The 20,163-nt window shown below is 32.7% G+C and overlaps 1 protein-coding gene across 3 annotated transcripts in view; it reads right to left on the bottom strand.

Annotated features, from left to right (window-relative positions):
• Window positions 1–6: 6 nt before the first annotated feature.
• LOC106867374 (protocadherin gamma-B6) overlaps window positions 7–20,163 on the bottom strand; it is a 51,415-nt gene continuing 31,258 nt past the window's right edge. For 2 of the 3 annotated variants that reach the window (XM_014912229.2, XM_014912228.2), the window contains exons 2-4: window positions 7,160–9,591; window positions 3,661–3,817; window positions 7–1,495 (exon numbers count right to left, since the gene is read on the bottom strand). In XM_014912229.2, the coding sequence (XP_014767715.1) occupies window positions 1,449–1,495; window positions 3,661–3,817; window positions 7,160–9,535 (2,580 nt within the window). In that variant the 5' untranslated portion in view covers window positions 9,536–9,591 and the 3' untranslated portion in view covers window positions 7–1,448. The remainder of the gene's footprint in view (window positions 1,496–3,660; window positions 3,818–7,159; window positions 9,592–20,163) is intronic. The other variant, XM_014912230.2, reaches the window with a different exon arrangement.

The following is a 20,163-nucleotide window of genomic DNA, read 5'->3' as shown; positions in this document are numbered from 1 at the left end:
TTCAGTTTATGTCATCTGAAATATGTTTATGTCTTGAAGCATTGGATCAATTTATAAACAATGTTAATTTGTAATATCTGTCAATGACTCTTAACAAAACCCTTTGTTAAATTGACATGTTTACCTTTAAAACTTTATAAAAAGTTTTGAAAATGCACAATTACAGATGACATTCAGTAATATTTCGTATTTAGATCATCTTCATTCAGTATATAATTGTGATTGTTAATGTTAAAAATTTCAACTTGAAAGAAAATCACAGAATTGCCATACAGATATGCTTCGAATACATTCAACAGACCAATGTTGGGGCCTCTACATGGTTTATTTCTAGACCTGCTAGAGAGTGCAGCCAAATTTTCTTCAAATCATGCACTACCATAAGAGGGCACATTAGTAAATATGGTTCTGGGTTCCTTGGAAAAAGATAGGATGTTCATGATTGGAATGTCTTTAATCAATTCGCTGAATCAATGTTGACTTGGGATGAAACACAACAAATGTACACTGACATGTACATTCCTACTCAAATGCACAGACACATGCATTTTTGTTTAGTAGTAATATACATTACACTTATCATCGTAACTGTTATAATCTATTAGTTAAAACATAATATGATTAATGCCAAATTATGCTTACTATAGCAGTTAGCGTTATATAAAAATATTTCTCTTCTAAATATAGGATCGTTTTTGCAAAAGACATTACATCACATAACATGGAATATGAAAAATATTCCTTTAAATGATAAATACTGCATACTGTTTTAAATCCTATTTTATAAATGTAGGATATACAGCATAAAATATTGTTACCTTAATAACTAAAATATAAATTTCATACATTCTTATGGTTAAGGAAGTTATTACAGATGATTAAATTAAATCTAGCACATGACTTATTATTATTGACCCTGAAGGGATGAAAGATAAAATCAATCACAGTGATACTTGAACTTAGCATCACCCCAAATTAATTAAACTCTTCTTCATGTATTGAGGATGAGTCATCTTTTTCATACTCCCAAATGTGTATGTACACATTTTTACATACACATTTTCTATATATTATGTGCATAATTATGTATCTGTACACAGGGAAAACATATATCAGGGTATATATAAACCAGAATATTTAAAATGAAGATAAGATCTATGTTCACCTCGTTATGGTCTGTATGCATACCTTGTATGATTGAATGGAGGTAAAAAATATTTTTTGTTATATCTATCTTCAATATTAACAATACTAATGTATTTCAAAGACATTTGTCTCGTTCACATTAAATGGTACTATATCACTCCTACAATCGAATGCAACCATAAATGGGTGTTTTATGATTCTGTCTCTGGAAGGCTTATAGGCATTTTGTTCACTTCCCTGTTTGTTGATTCATTTCTATTACAATCTCATTGATTTCTTTTTATATGTCTGTCTTTGTGGTTTCAGTCCATCTTTGAAGTGGATGATATGTGTCTGAAGTTGTAAAGCCCTGGAAAATGCCAAAAGAAGAGAAAATTATCAAACTTATCTTTACAGGATAATAGTTTTAGAAACCCAATTTAAAATTAAGTATAATTATAAACCATAAAATGCTTGACAGTAATACTCAATCTTGAATTAGACCATCAGATTTATCACGTCAGTAGGTTAAAAAACATATTGTAAAAATAACTTACCAGTTAAAAAATGGTGAATATATTTTATCTTAGATCTCTGTCCTAGAATATGTACTTAACGTTGTGAGATTTGCATTTCTTTTAATATATCTTGTTAAAGAAATAAAATAATTTAAAATCTCCAGACAATTTTAAAGTTTAAACCATAATTTTCACATGAGGATTATCTGGTGGCATATGTATGCATACACACAAGCACACACACACACACACACACACACACAATATATATATGTGTGTGTGTATATGTATACATGTATATATGTATACATACATATGTACCAAATGAGATGGTGTGGTCATATTGTTTGAATGACAGGTGAACGCATGCCAAAACACCTGTTTTATGGTGAGCTTGCAGAGGGGAAATGCTATCAGCATAAACCTAAAAAAAAAGGTTTAAGGATGGCAGTCACTTGGAATGGACCCATAAGACATGGAAACCCTTGTTTCAGATCGAGTTGGATGGCGAACAAAAGTGTGGAGTGAAAGTATTTGAAGAATCCAGGATAATGCATGTAAGACTCAACAGAGATCTAAGGAACAATGTTACGATTGAGAAGGTGAATGACAATGACCTTTTTGTGTGCACAGTTTGTGACAGACCATGCCTTTCTTTTGCTGGGCTCAAATCTAATTTGTGAACCCATGAAAAACAAACCTCCACCAACTATTCTGCCTATATATTTGAGCACACGTTTGAATGCAATGTATGGCAGAAGGTTTGCCAAAATGGAGGCCTCAAAAGACATTTAAAGATCCACAAAGATCAGAACTTATCTGCAGCTCTTGGTGGTCCAAATCGGATGTGCAATCTAAGTGGGTATCTTTTCAGAACATTGTCTGGTTTAAAAAGCCACATCAGATGCCATGATGGTGCTGAGGTTGAGGTGCAGGTACAGGAGGTGGTCAAACTCTGCATATATATATATGTATGTATGTATGTATGTGTGTGTATATATATATATATATGTGTGTGTGTGTGTGTGTGTGTGTGTGTATATACATACATACATACATATATATGTATATGTATATTTTTAGATGCAGTTAAGTCTGTGTCTGGTCATAGAGTGACTAATGGTTTTGCATCCATAAAGAGCCTAGCCCCATGGATGGCTCATCAGACTCTAGGCCCTTTATGGATGTGAAACCATAGGTCACTCTATGACCAGACATAAACTTCACTGCATATAAATACACTACTGCTCTATGCTTTAGTATGTGCTTCTTTTTGGGATATATATGTTGACAAAATATATACATATATATATGTATATTTTTCAGTTATAGCCAACAAATTTTTTTATTTTATTTCCTGCTAAGACAAACTGAATTCCATTATATGCTTATCTGAAAGTTTAAACTTTCATATCCAGTTGCATATTTCAAGGATGATAACAATACAGGAAGTTTTTTTAACATGTAATTCTAATGACAATAATAACTTGTAAATATACATTGTATTCCAAAATGAAAAGAAAAAAAAAGTAGTTTCAAAACAGGAACTTGAATTCTATCATCAGTTAATGTAAAACATTTCTTTCAAGTATCATGCATAGTATTTTTTTCAAATCCATTTATTCAGGATCTGAGCTAAAATGAGAGTGATATTTTATAAAGTTGGTTGGATTTATCTTGTATACTCCTTTCTGTGTTTAAACTTAAACTGTACATTAGTTGTGGGTCATGCTCCTATTTTCTTGCATTTTTGAGAGGGCTATTTTAACAAAATTGAGATTTTAGCAGCCATAATGTTATAAATCAGAGGGTTTGTTAGTAAACTAATGCCTGCTAATATCCTTGCCATTAATTTAACTAATTTACACAGAAAACTTATTTTTGCTAGATTCTGTGTTATGATCAGTTTATTTACAAATATAATAATTTTCATGTTTTGGAGCATCTTTCAATTCAAATAAATTAAGGTTAATGAATAGCAAGGAGGAAACAAAACAGAAAATAACCACTAACATACCAGGTATTTCTTCATATTGTTTTGTTTCTCCTTCATTCCAGTTATGTCCACTGTCTCTTTTGGTAGACATTGTATCACTCAGATAGTTAGGGACCATAACAATGTTTTGCTCCATTGGCTCACCACCAGATGTCACAGTAACAGGTTGACTGTACATCTAAGAGTATTGAAAAAGAATAAAAACTTGTAAATATAAAGTTTGGTGAGGACAGAAAAAGAGCATCAGTTACAGTCTTCAGTTTTGATATGTTCCTCCATTTCTAATTTGTTAAAATCTTTTAAGAAATCTCTATTAAGGATAAGAATATTCTGTAGCAATTTAGTGTTGTTCATGTGCTGATATCTTATATTTGAAAAAATATTTTGTGGTATAAGCCTTTTCCTAGTAAACTTGGATTCAGTTTCCATCTGATAGTACTAGTAAGATAGCACTGGTTAGCTCTTCCGCTGATAGTCATGTTAGATGGCACTGGTTAGCTCTTTAGTTGATAGTTATGTCTCAAATTAACACTAGTAAATATTAGAATGACCTCTCTTTTATCAGGAATAATTGTTTCTAATTTATGTACAAGGCCAGCAATTTTGAGGAGAGGGATTTAGCTGGATGCTTCACTCCCAGCACTTGACTGGTCCTTTATTTACCAATCTCGAAAGGAAAGACAAAGTTGAAAGTAGAAAGAACTGGAATAAATGCTGCAAAGCATTTTTTCTTACACTCTAATTTTAATTTTTAATTTTACTTTCATCAGAGGTAGAAAGCAATACTTTATACATTGTTGTGATTTTCGTAAAGTTTATTGTGATATTATTTAAGAAAGATCTTAATTTTGATTATGCAACAAAGGTTATATATAGTCTTTGAAAATGTAATGAACCTGTTTTGATTAAGATGCTGTTTTAATTTTTGTAGTAAAATATATCATAAAATTTTATTCCAGAATAGGTGTGTGGAACTTTTTGCATGTGGAATTTTTACAGCATTTCCATCTCACTTCATCTAAATAAAATTGTAAAATTTCAAATTGAATTTCAAATTAAATCTATAATTTTTGTTACTAACCCTAACCCTGTTCATACATCAGCGCTTTTAAAAGTGCATTTGAAGGTTAAAATTACTGATTGGCATCTTCATTTGATACATAATAGACTTTTATCTGTACTTCTCAAAAATTTTTAACAGTGTATTGGTTCATCCAAAGAAAGCCTTTGACAGAATCCCTAGCTTGGTGATCCGGTGGGTGCTGAGAAGCTGAGAGAAGTTAAATGGCTTGTGAAAGCCATGTACAGAGATTCTGTTGGCAGGTAAGAGTTAGAAACAAAAATAGCAATGAATTTAGTATGCCCAGCAAGGTTCAGTTCTCTATCCCTATCTAGTCATCTTAGACTTCCTAACCATAAAAATGGGAATTCACATATTGTGATGTCCTCATTCTTATAGCAGAAACTGTAGTAAGATTAGAGGAGAAATTCCAAGCATGGAAGCCAAACTTGGAATTGAAAAGCTTCAAAGTAATTTAGCAAAGCCTAAAATATTAGCAAATGAGAAAGTAGATATGACCCTACTCCCATCAGAGAAATGACCTTGCCCAACATATAGAAGAGAAGTTGGTAGAATTCCATACAGTGTAATCAATGCAAACTATGGACACACAAGAGGTACAGTGGAATCATGGACAGGTTACTAGAGAAAGCAGATTTGTATATGACAGCTGTGCAGAAGTAATAAGCATGAAGAGTGCACACAAAATAAAATACTCTTAGTTGCCAAGCAAATTTCCCCAGAGCTAACAGATTGATTCTGTTACCTAGGTACCTTTATTAACAGAGGTGGAAGATGTTTTGAAAGTATAGCAGCAAGCCTAAGAACAGGCAGATGAAAGTTCAGGGAGCTGTTTATCTCTGTTGGCAACAAAAGGTTTGTCTTTTAGAGTAAAAGGCAGAATTTGTGATACTTGCATATGAACAGCAAAACTACATGATAGTGAGACATGGGCCTAAATGCAGAAGACCTACAAATGCTAGAAAGAAATGAAGTTAGCACTCTCCATGTTAGCACTCTAGATGTTTCCCAGTCATCGTCTTGCAGAGCTATCAGCAAAGCATGATAGACAAGTCAAAGATAATAAGACATGGAATACCACCACAACATAATAGTGGTGACAAGGATAGTACACTGTCAACAAATAACATACAAGTGGACAAGAGTTCACGTTATAACAGTGGTGATGAGGATATAAACAATTCGATCCAAAGTTGGAGATAACACTTGCAACAGATGGTAGTGAGTATAAAGTAGGTGCCATACTCCTACACAAATGTGATGATGGCAGCCAAAAGGCCATAGCGCACATGTCAAGGACACTATTGCCAGTAGAAAAAAATTATAGCCTGCTCTGGCAGTGAAATTGCCAACTCAAAAATGGGAACCTTGGCTAGAAGTAAAAAATCATGGACAAGACTACACATCAATTTTTGGGTCCATTAACTACTACTTAGTCGCTTACTTAGTGGTAGTTGACAGGTTTACAAAATGACCGGAAATTGTTAAATGCAAAAGACCAACTGCCTTAATTGTAATAAATTTTTTGCACAAATTATTCGCAAGATTCAGTATCCCAGACGTGATTGTATCTGATAATGGAAAATTCTGCGAAATGTTCACAGTAGAACATAGAATTATAGTGCCTTACCATCCCAGATCAAATGGACTGGCAGAGTGATTTGTTGACATGTTTAAAAGAGCTTTGAGAAAAGCAAACAAGGAAGTCACAGAAGAAGTCACTCTGCAACAATTCCTAAGGGTGTACAGGATGACACCAAACTCCAATACACCAGCAGGAAGGTCACCAGCAGAACTGATGTTCATGAGGAAGGTGAAATCAGCTTTTGATAAACTGTTACCTGCCAAGGAAAGAAAAAGTGCCAAGAAAGTCATATAAAAATTTTTCAAAATTGGTGATAAGGTGTACATGATGTTGTATAAAAATGGAAAGCAGTACTAGGAAGAAGGTGAAATTACAAAGTATATAGGAAAAATGATGTATTGGGTAAAAAGCAAAAAAGGTATTGAAAAAAGACACATGAACCAATTAAAGAAGAGATTCATAGAAAACGAATCAGACAGATTAGAAGAACCTATGGAATGATTGTATAACACATTCCAGGTACCAATACCATTACAGGTGGTAGAACCCATGCATACAAGTGGAAGAAAAAGGAAGAACACAGAATTCCTGCAAATACATGCCAAAAAGAAAGAGTATGAAGTGAAAAAAAAAATGCTAAAAAGGGAGGAGTAAATGAAGTAAAATAAAATGACTTGCTTCCCAAACAAAAAAATAATTTATTTCAGACATTATTGTATTTTAAAAATCAGTTTTTGTTTTAATACCAACAAATTAATCTTCAGTTACTTCATATTATCATGAATCAATCTCAATTATTTTCACTTGAACAATAAAACAACTTAAAATAATGATAATGAAAGCAATGAACTTACTTGTGAAGACTTTGAAAGTGTTCTGATCATAGTGGAAGGTTTCTGAGATTCGATTTCTGGATAAAATTGACCCCTTGATCTCATTGATGGAGTATTTGGACTCATGCCTTCATTTTGGCCTCTTGTCATTGAAACTCGATTGTTAGTTTGATAAATGAGATTTCGCATTTCACTTCTTGACTGGTATGAAGTATTTACATCTGTGCCATGGTTAGCATTTCTGGGGTAGTTGTATTTAACAATGCATGTTGTAATGAATATCACAATGGCAATAGACAGCACCACTGCTACAACAACAATAATTATAACTAAGTTTACATCAATCATATCACTGGATTGAATCTGGACAGCTGTTAACATTGTTGATGTTTTATTACTGACTGTCAATGTTAAGGACAAAATGGCTGTTGCTGATAGAACTGGATTTCCACTGTCTTTAACTATAAATTGAAGTTCATATGACCCTGCATCATTTTGATAAACTGCTCGAGAAAAAGATAAAATACCTGAATGAGCATTAATCATAAATAATCGTTTATCATTACCTCCAATTAATTCATAGGTAAGGAAAGCATTTACATGGCTATCTCTGTCTGATGCTCTCAGAACAGTGATTTCAGTGTCACTCTGTGGATGGTAATGAAGATCCAAACTAAAGGGGCTAACACTAGGAAAGGTGAAATAAGGAGCATTATCATTTTCATCCATAATTTCAACAATAACGTTAGCTGTATTATTAAGTGATGGACTTCCATTGTCTCTGACTAAAACTTGAAATTTATAAATGCTGTTTTGTTCACGGTCAAGAGATTTTCTAGTTGAAATAAATCCATTGTCTGTTATTTTGAAAGGAATATCAAATTGGTTTTTATCAAATAAAGCATATGACAATTTGCCTCCTAGCCCTAAATCTGGGTCAGTGGCATTAACAAATCCAACTGGAAATGATGGTTTTTCATTTTCATAGGTCAAAAATTTGAATGTGTCTTTAGTAAACATTGGCTGTACATCATTGACATCGATCAACTGAAGGGAAAATTTTCTTTCTCTCTGCAATGGTGGGAATCCATGGTCTTGGCATTTTATTGTAATTATATAATGATCCTCAATTTCTCTATCAACACGCTCTTTTAAAATAACCTTGTATTCTTTTGAACTAATTGCAGAAAGTTTAAATTTTTCATGTTTAAGGTCACATGTGACTTCTCCATTGTGTCCAACATCATTGTCTGTAACCATAACATATGCTATGAAACTACCAACTTTGGTACTTTCAACTATTTTTGTAGTGTTTTCAGTTAATACAGAAACAAAATCTACATCTATAGTTGGGGCATTATTTTCTTGATTCAAGACACTCACTATAACTGTTGCAATTGAACTCAAAGGTGGACTACCTCCATCTCTGGCTTCAATAAATAACTTAAAATTCATTTTCTCACTTAACTTTGATGTTTTATCAAGGAAAATTTCTCCTGTTTCTTTATTGATCCTAAAATGGTCTCTTGCAATTGCTGATGTCTTGGGACTAAAGTAATATGAAACATGACTATTTTCACCTGAATCTTTATCCTTTGCTGATAATATTACAACAGGCCTCATTCTTGAATGAGTGTTTTTCACTGAAACATTGTACATATTTTGAAAGAAAACAGGTCGATTATCATTTTCATCAATAACAGAAATTTGAACATTTAGAATACACTGATGTGGTGGAGAACCTCCATCTTGAGCAACAACTTGCACTAAATATAGATCTTTGATCTCTCGATCAAGTTTTTTTTCTAAGATAATTTCCAATGTTGATACACCATCAACTCTTTTGGAAACAAATAATGAAAATGTCTGATTTACATTATTTTTTAGTCTATAGTTAATTTTGGAATTTAAAGCTCCCATGTCTCCATCTATGGCACTTGGCGCTGATTTCTTTGTCCCTTTCCCATCTGTCTCATAAAACTGAAGATCAATTTGCTTGTCAGAAAATACAGGTTGATGATCATTGATATCTTCAATTATCACTTTGATTTTCAATACTTTTATAAATGTTTCTGCTTGCCTTACTGCAACTTTGACAATTTTTGAACATTCTTTGTTATATGTACAAAGAGAGTCAGCATCTAACCGTTGGGCTGTGTATAATTTCCCACTCTTAGTAACATTGAACAGAAGAGAGCTACTAGACTGCCGGCGTTTGAGTTGAGTAAAAGTAATGTGTCCATAATCCTGAGATGAGAAACTAGCAAACAATTGTGAGTCACTTGCAATATCTCCAACGAAGGTGTTTGCACCTTTTTCTTCTTGTACATGATAGATGAGATCTACACATTGACAACAGTGCAGTAAGATTAAAAATATGTATATGGATAACAACATATTGCTTGGAATCACAGTTATAGGAGTAAAGCATGTGAAGTATTTAGTGAGTTGCTCTGTAAAGAAAGAAAATAAGAGTATTAAAAATCACACCATGACAAGAATTACTGTTTTATTCAATGCACATTCATTTCATTGTATTCCTAAAGCTTTCCTTATGTAATTTAATCTTTTGTTCACAAAACTTCTTTGTTTTCTATTTGTCTCTAAGTTAGACATATTTCAATCTCCATCTCTATCTGACATTCAAGAAATTTACTATATTCCTTTTTGCAAAAGATGATTCTTTTAATTATTTAGAATCCATTCTTCCCACTGCTCACTTTTCTCTCTTGGTATTAGCAATAAAGGTTAACACATAATCTCAATAGACCTAACCCACATATGTTAACTGTTGCTGAAAACACTCCTTTACAGATGATGACAGCCTTCATTTTTGATAATCTTTTCCACATGAGCATAATTATCATGCAAACAAAACACTTTACATTTGACATGCACTGCTGTGATGAATATAGAGCTTGGAAACATATTCCACTGAGGGATATGATATCCTAGTTTCTTTCAACAATATAAAGAAACAGTTGCTACAAATATTAAAGACAGAGCTGTACTTCATCCTCTCTACTCATGAGAACAACGTGCAAATTAAAATTTCAAAGTTGCTACAAATGCAAGCCTCATAATCTTTCATTGCAACCTCACATATATTACAATGCTTAAACTATGTCACAAAAGATAAAGTGTCAACTGTAGGACTAAAAATACTTTAGCTTTACAAAGCTCTAGTGTGAGCCATATAGGAATAGATCTCTCATAACTTGGATTATGCTGCTTAAAAACAACCTAAGTCAAATCCAAAAAAAGTCATGCATCATATTGAAAAATAAATGAATATCTAACTGGCTAACTTTCTTTCATGAGAGTCCTATACACATTTGCCAAGCAAAATGTTGCTTCTTTCCTCTATCTCTTCTCTTAGTGTTAGTTCTGAGCATATAAGATATCAATTGCAACCCATCAGTTTTTGTTACCTCTCACATTCTCCTCATCCCTATCCTTCCATCCAAACACTGAAGTAAATGCTTTGACTAAACTCTTATTCCTCGAACCTCAACCTTTTGAAATTCTTCTCATCAACGTATGAGAATTTTAACAGAATAGCCACATCAATTTGATCATCCTTGAAGGTTCAGGCTTCAGTTATAGCCACTGCTATTCATCTTTAAACTAACATATGGAAAGAAAAGTATTTGCCTTCTCCACAAATATTTCATTAAGTACCTTCTATATGATGTTGAGGCATACAATGGGATGGTAATTTCCCTTTTATCTTTCATTACAAGTGTTGTCTTTCTCATTACCAGCCATGAGGGAACTTCACCTTGCTAGACACATTCATTCAATTGAGTTGCCAGTCTTTCATGAACTATATTGCACCTCTTCAACCAAAAGCTATGGATCCCATCTGGACCAGGAGCATTCCAGTTTGATACCCGACATTGGTTGTGTGCATATGGCAATATATCTTTGTCTATTTCCTCTTTGCAATTCTGTCTTGATCGATTCTATCCATTTGGCATCTCTTCTATGCATCACAGTGTTTCCCCATATCTCATTCCAGAATTCTTTGGCCTGGTCAGCATTAGGAACAACATCCTCCCTATTCACTTCTTCCAAAGCACAGAAGAATTGCTTTGGATTATTTTTGAATGATCTCTTCTCCTTGAACTGCTTACTTCTGTTCACATATCTGCTTATCTTCTGTTTTGGTTTCTTTTTATGGTGGTGGTGGTGGCAGTGGTGTTACTAAAATGACTCATTGTCATTATCGTTATCATTATTAATATTAGGATGGCCAGAGTATTTGTAATTTCAGCTCATTGGCTTTCATATTCTGAGCTTTAATTCTAATGAGGTTACACTTACTTTTCATCCTTCCCAAGTCACTATGTACCAGTCATGCACTATTGTTGAGCCACTCAATTAATTTGCTCCCTAAAATATGTGACCTTGCACCAGAATTGAAACATTATTATTATTATTATTAATAGGATAGCAAGCTGGCAAGATCATTAGCATTCCAGACAAAATGCTGCTAAGCATTTTGTCCATCTTTATATTCTTTTTTACTTTAGGCACAAGGCCTAAAACGTTTGGGGAGGTTGCCAGTCGATTAGATTGACGTCAGTATGCAACTAGTACTTAATTTATCAACCCTGAAAGGATGAAAGGCAAAGTCAACCTCGACAGAATTTGAACTCAGAACGTAAAGACAGATGAAATACTGCTAAGCATTTCACCCGGCATGCAAACGTTTCTGCCAGCTTGCCCATCTTTATATTCTGAGTTCAAATTCCACTGAGGTTGATTTTGTCTTTCACCCTTTTGGGATTGATAGAATATGTACCAGTCAAATACTGGGGTCAATGTAACTGACTAGCTCCTTCTCCCAAAATTTCAGGCCTTGTGCCTATAGTATAAAGAATTATTATTATTATTGATGTTGCTACTGTGGAAGAAAGATAAGAGGCAACGTTTTAATGAGATTGATTAACTTTCTATGGCAAAGAACCTAATTTTCTATCTCTCATTTCTTCAAAGCTTCATTATTAATAAATCTTACTGTTATTTCATTAATATAAAGATGAAGACATATTAATTTTTTTTTTACTGCAATTTATACAGTGAGTCAGTAAAATCAGATTGTGAAGGTGCATTTACATCACATTCATATACATGCACACATTTATACATGTGTATTTGTCTCCACAAACACATGCATTTTCATATCCATATACTCTCTACACACAAAAGAGAAATGCATACAAATGGACACACTTTCTTTCACTCTTCCACATAAAGAGTGTTCTGTGCTTTTGATTAAATCCTATAAATCCGAATAGTCTTCTCTGATACACAATTCCCTCCAGTCTGATTTTAGACTTCAAAATTGTCGTTTTGTCCCTTAGAAAACTGGTTTTGCATAGCAGAGCTGACTGCTTTCATCCTATTAGAAGCAATTCCAAAGTTTTATTTAACTCCACATGAATTCAAACAATTTATTGTCTGGTATTGTAACATGAAACAATCTTTCTTGATTCATACTCTTCCCAAATATTTCATCTGACATTAATTTGAAAAATGCAGCTGGATTATGACCCCAGGTCATAATTTTAAATTGATAGTCACCAAGTATCATGCTCACAGCTTACAAGATTGCTCACTTTCATGTGAAATCTACAAATGGAAGTGCACTTTTGTAAATAACAGTCAAGTTGTTAAGTTTTCATCTAATTTGAGTTTTATAGATTCTACAAAATTTCCAATTCTTTTATAGGTTTTGCAACAAATACTTCCTATTCTTTTACAAAATACTTCAGTTCTTTCTATTTATAATATTTATTTTAATAATTAGAGCTGAAGTCGATTACCACAGAAATAGTTTAAATGCTTTATATAATTAAGTTTCTAAGTTCTATTCCCCTAAAAGTTCATTTTGTCCTCCATTCTTTTATTGTTGATAATCTGAATCCTTATAAGTCAAATGAACTGGAATTACTTTTCTCCTTACAAAAGGTCCTTGTGTATCTTCAAGTCAACAAGCAAATGAAAGTAATGAGATTATAAAATACATCAATATCAAAATTTTTTGAGTTATTTTAGACTGTCATAATAAATTTGAAAATATCAAAAATTCTTGCTGAGAAATTTAAATCTCATTGATTTGCTAGTTAAGTGTTATGAACTTGATTCATGTAGAGGGCATATGCCACAGGGTCCCAGCTGTAGATGAATTGTAAACTTGATGTTAAGATTGCTTGAGCAGCGTGGGTGGTATCATCTCCACATTATGCAAATAATGTAGTTTTATGGTGACATTAGAGAGAAATGTTTTGAGATGGTCCCTATAATCAAAATCTGTCATGCTACTTTTTTTTCCATAATTGTTGTCTGGGATGCCTCAGTTCTCATAATGCTTTGTCTGGTATATGTATATATAGAGAGATGAGAGACAGATATTCTCCATATAGAATACACTTTGTACTTCATGGTAGTGAAACATGGGCTCTGAATACAGAGGACATGCATAGACTGAAGAGGAATGAAGGTAGTATGCATCATTGGATTTGCAGCATTAGTGTGCATGATCAACAAAATGCAACTGTGTTGAGACTTAGGTATAAGAGGAATTAAATGTGGCATGCTGGAGAGGAGAATGCATTGGTTTGGACATGTGATGCGTATGAGTAAAGACAAGCTGTATACAGAAGTACCTGTCACTGACAGTGGATGGTACCTGTGGAAGAAGGGGATCCAAGAAAACATGAGATGAAATGATGAGAACCAATCTCAGGATGTTAGGGTTCACGGAGGAAATGACAATGGACCGAGATGTCTGACCATATGAGGTTCTAGAGAAGACCCACCCACATCTGAGTGCTAGAAGTGTTGTGTCCCACCCACATGTAACAATAAACTTTTCACACATCCTACCCCAAGAAACTGAACAACATCTCTTCTAAACTGCATCTTTCTCTTCCTCACATTTCTTCTTCAAGTCATATACATAGTGTATATGATTGTCTCCCACTCCTTTTCCCTGCCCTTACTGCCTTGCTCGCTGTATTACTGCTTTTCCCCACCTCATCTTTACACCCAGGTTTTCACCAGCTACTGCAATCCCTACTCATGCCTTCTTAGCAACACCAGGTTGCATATATTATGACCTCTGTATCTTGAGGGCATGCCCTGGCAATTACCACCATTTATCTCTCTCTTCCTTATTCTTTCATCTCATTTATTCTCTGATCCTTGTTACTTGTGAGTACACCCTGGCACTTCACACAATCTCTCTCCTGTTCTCTCTTGCACTTTTGCTGTTTCCCACTGTCTCTTTTTTTGCTTGCTCTTCCTTCTGGTTGAGTAGCCATGTGTCTCCTTTACAGCAGCACATCTGTTTCTGTCCTCATTCTTGATCACTCTCTCTCTCTCCTTTTGCTTTTCTGTCTGACTAGGTAACCAAGTATCTCCTTTACATCAGCACACCTATTTCTGTCCTCTTTCTTGTACCTCTCTTTCTCTCTCTATTCCTCTCCCTCTTGCTTTCTTATCTTCTCTCTCTCTCACTCTATAGAGTGGAGTGGCTGGTGTTAAGAAGGGCCAGCAATTTTGGAGAGGGACCAAGTCGATTACATTGACCCCAGTGCTCAGCTGGTACTTATTTCATCAACCTTGTAAGGATGAAAGACAAAGTCAACCTCAGAGTTTGAATTCAGAATGTAAAAAAACAAACAAAATGCCACTAAGCATTTTACCCAGCATGCTAAGGATTCTGCTAGCTCACCATCTTAATAATGATAATAATCCTTTCCTCTATAGGCACATTTTTTTTCTTTTTCTCCTTTCCCCAATTTTGCGGGAGGGGACTAGTTAATTACAACAAACCAGTGTTTCACTGGTACTTAATTTATCAACCCCAAAAGGATGAAGACCAAAGTTGACCTTGGTGGAATTTGAACTCAGAATGTAAAGACAGACGAAATACTTCTCAGCATTTTACCAGCATGCTAATGATTCTACTAGCTCACTGCCTTAATAGTAATAATAATAACAATAACAGCAACAACATAGTACATTTCCCTTTAATGATGATAGTAATTATCTTCTTATTAGTCATAAGTCTTACCTGCTTGGTAAATGTCAGAAAATTCATATTTCTTCCTACTTAATTTTTATTCATGCTTTGTTTAAAACTCAGTATATTTCAATACACTCAAACACATGTGCTCACAAGAATGTTTTCATACATGTGGCTCTATTGAACCATAGAGTAAAAATGCATTGATTCTATAACAAATAAAGTAACCAATTAATTTATTTCATTCTTTATATCCATTTCAGTAATATTTTAATAATACTTAGTGATAGTTATTAAACATTTAGTTTATATGTCTTCAGAGGATATAATACCTATAATGACTCTTAAATAATTAAATGTATAATAGCTATTACTAAAGTATTACTGAAATTACATGAAGAATGAAATGATTAAATTAATCTACTGTTTTCCTTGCTATTTAATATGCATGCATATGTGTAAGTGTGTGCATTTATATAAGTATATATATTTAAAATATGAATATTGTATGAAAACTTTCAACATTATTGATAATATGAACATACATTTTTATAAATACTATCATATATCTAATATGTAAGTGTAAAACAGTATAGAAAAATTGAGAAATAATATATATTAATATTTATGATAGCTGACAAAAATATTATTAAAAAAAATATTTAAACAACATTATACAGAAAATAAACAACTAAATCTGTGTATATAGTTACGTTTGCCTGTCAAAATATATTCAGTATATTTTTCTTTATTCTGTTTCTGAACTGAGATTATGTGGCTAGTTTAATGAAAAATAGCCACGGGAAATACTGAGTTAATGGAATGCTAACATTGCTACATGATAGAATACTGCAGGGTATTGAAAGGCTAAGCTGTGAAATAGAGATTAACCATGTTAATGGATATAGCCAAGAATAGAAAATGATAGTTCAAATATAAAGAGAACTCTAAGTGTAGACATTTTCATGAAGATATTAAGATGTAGAAAGAATATATGTCTTTGGAACTTAAAAGAATTTTAGAAACTGAGAAATGAAAGGAATAAGAACATTTTCAAAGAGATTTCTCTGTGGTATTATATTCTAATACAGGATGTTTTCCTGTAATGGTATATTGTTGTTAGAGAGAATGCATTTATGAGAGTGAGATATAAAATATACTTTCATAATAAATGTCAATAGAAACTGTCAGCTTAGAAAACAATTTCCATTTATTGTCATATCTGCTTTGTCTTCACCCTAAGTCATATATATTGTGAAAATCCTCACTTAGAAAATTTGTTTCTTTAGAGATTTTTGACATTTAGCTTCAGTTTATGCCTATTATATCAGGTTTTTGGACATAATAGCATTTATTTGAATGTAGACACACAATCACTCTCTCTCCCAAACTGACAAAGATACATATTCATATTTGCATACTAACATGTGTAACTACCCATGAAAACTAAGCATTCTTGATGATAGAAAAGCATATTTCATATAGAATATATTAATAAAAAGAAAACAGTGTTTAGCAACATATAAAACAAATACACACACATATATAAATACATATACATATGTATGCCCATATAAATATATGTAATATTTCCCTCATATTATGAAAACTTAGCAAAAATTTCATGGGTTGAAAAGGATTATTTATTTAAAAAAAAAGGTCGAAAATATTTGCCTTAATCACAATGAATATTTGCAAATATACACATATATTAACACTTTTCTATGCATAAGAGTGTTCAAATTTATAAATATTTATTGCTATTCCAAAGTTTTCTTTGCAGTTTAGTTCTTATACATAAACATACATACTTACACACACACACACACATAAATAACAGATGTGTGTGTGTAGAAAAGTGATCATTCAAGAAATTGGAAGGTGATTATATCATCAGCTTCATTAAGCTGGTGGTCAGACAGCATTTTTAAAATATCATGCAAAATTTGTTCTTATTTTTGTATTTATTCTGGCACTTTATATTTTGAGTTCAATCTATAACAAGGTAAGCTTTGCCTTCTATCCTTTTGGGAAAAAAATAGCATTAAATATCAGTCAAGTTCTTAGGTTGATTTAATCTACAGCTGATCTGTGCCAACATGCAATGGACTACCATAGATAACAAATCTCTGTTCCAAAGACTGGTAAAGTGGTATATACTCAATGGGAATGTTTCTGTTACATCAAAATTACACATATCTTTTATTGCTGTCAAAACAACTCACATAGTCTCATACACACATCCAATTATTCACTCACATACACACCTATTCTATCTCTCTCTAAAAGTGGATTGCATTAAAAAAGTTTACATGAGCAAAGTAGGTATCATTTTTATTGGTTTACTGTACCTGAGTCTGCAATGGGGCATATATTGCTCTACCTTTTAATCTTACATTATTGTTTCTGTGGGCCTTAGACTCCTCAGATCTCACCTTATTACTTCTTACTATATCTATTTTAGTTTTCTTTTATTGCTGATAGCTTATGGAGATTTTTCATCCAATAAATGTCATCATGTATACATAAATACATACAAACACACAAGTGCATGTGTGCACACACACACACACACACAGACGCACGTGCACACACATACAACACACAAAAGTTGCCTCATGGATATATAAAAATTCCTGTTATTCCATTCATCAATACATCTAGTTATAGGATATTTTTATGGCAGTAATCATGCTAAATCTGAAACAGCTGTAAAGTTAAGACTATTACTTCATCTGTTTTGTTTTTTATATTCCGTATTTTCTATTATTTTCCATAAACACTAATATATATATATATATATACACATACATACATATATATATATGTACACACACACACATATATATATTTGTTTGTGTTTCTTTGTTTTGACATCATCCAATAGTTAGTTGTACATGAGCATCACTGTCATACAAACTGTGGACTTCATTTCCAATCTTCCATGAAAACAGAGCTGGCCATGGGAAACTATTGCCTTGCTTGGAAACATGAAGTTTGGCAACAGAAAGGGCACCTGACTGAATAATTACCATCTGACCTCTGTAAGCATGGAAAAGTAGAGGTTAAAATAATGATGAGGATAATGAAAATATAATGAATGTGTTTGCGTATGATTGTGTATATATATATATATTTAAATATATGATATACAGGGTTGAGGAGTATTTGAGGACACTCAATTACCAGTATAATTAATCTCTTCAAACCAGTTAAAAGTTTTTCATTTCTTTCAGATCCCCTCATAGCTGATAAAATGCTAACACAAGAAAGAAAAAGACATTCAGTTATTGTTGCCACATATGCAGAACACAGTGATTTTGAAATTGCTAATTTTCTAAAGAACATATGCACAAATTTTTATTAAATATATTTAGTTTTTAGTAGAGTAGATTTGTTTTATTCAATTTCTTAATGTCCTCAAATACCTCTTGTACCCTGTAATTTAATGCATATGTGTGTGCATAATCCACATTTACAGTTTCATTTCAAATCTGTTTTCTATTTAGTTTTCATTGCTACCTCAACTGACAGCAATATGCCATCTTTCTCTTTTGCTGTTTTAGTTTTGAGGTTCAATATTGTCATATCTGATATAAGAATTTCTTCCCAAGCCTTTTCTCTGATTTATTATGTACCGACAGCTCTGACAATTTTTCCAACATGCATCTTCCAGATAGCATTACATATCCATATAAGTATAAATGTTTCTTCTATGTACATCCACCAATTCTTTTAATATCCATTTGCTTTCTCAGTTACTCTGCATCTTGTCTTTCTACATTGCTTCACCCATGAAATATGCAGTTTGCTGTAGAGTAACTGTACCAACTCACAAGTGTCTTTTGTACTTTGTTGCCAACATAGTAAGCACTTACCTAAAGCTCTTATTGCCTTCAAATCCTTTCCTACTTTCAAACTACCACTACCATCTTCACAAACAAGTAGCAACAGCTCTACATATATCACCTAGGAAACAAAAGTTATCTAGTGAGCAATCAAAGCTGTTCATAATGTCCAAGTCACAACTGCTCATATTTTTTACACCATATCTAAGAATCATGCACATGAGAAATATATTACATATGGCAGTGAGACATGTAAAGTAAAAGAGGCAGTCTTGCATTTGAATAAAGCAAGATTACAATGATGTACGTGTAAAGTGAACTTGAAAGAAAGAAATTTATAAACTAAAAGGCTGTTTAGATTCACATGTCAGTGTTGAATAAAGAGAATATTATGGCTGTCTGGACACATTTATATACTGAATTACTCTATGATTTACATTTTTCTTTTAGTTCATACTATCTACATATGGACTCGTGTTCAACTTACTCCTGTTCTCACATCTATTAAACACTAACATTATTTGTCTACAATTTATTGTTGATATATATCACTCTCTACTTTTGTAAATACCTTAAACTTTAAGCTGGCTTTAGGCAGTTTTCAGATTAGTATTTCAATTTCTAGACTTTCTAAACTTGCTACTTTCACTGGCCAAGCTAATTCTGATATAAAAACAATGTTAAATCATAATATTTTTACATTATATATTCAATTGATTGTATAAATCAGGGGTTTTCAAACTGTGGTCCATGGACAGCAAATACTTTTTATGAGCAATTTGATTTTATATACGTTTTTAATCGAAATCATTTTTCTTATATTTTGTAAATGTAAGCGCATGAAATAACAGGTAAATAATTTTGTAATATATCCTAAAAGTCCCATCGATTAAAACAATTAAGTTGTCACTTGAGCATTGATTGCGTGTCAGGAATTCCATTCACATTAATTATGGTTCGTGACATAAGAAAAGTGTGAATTTGTGTTTTTTTTTGCGTTCACGTATTTGCTGAGTTAAGACTGCTTAGTCAGATCCAAAGAAGCACACAGGTACTTTGTTAATTTACACATCCAGTGAAGTTCAAATTATAAATTTTCAGTGTCTGAATATCTGATTTTTGGTAATCTTCAAGTTTAG

Source organism: Octopus bimaculoides, chromosome 14 (genome assembly GCF_001194135.2).
Source record: "Octopus bimaculoides isolate UCB-OBI-ISO-001 chromosome 14, ASM119413v2, whole genome shotgun sequence".
NCBI classification, from domain to species: Eukaryota; Metazoa; Mollusca; class Cephalopoda; order Octopoda; family Octopodidae; genus Octopus; species Octopus bimaculoides.
The sequence above is the reverse complement of the archived record's forward strand: the minus strand, read 5'-3'. Positions and strand labels throughout refer to the sequence as shown.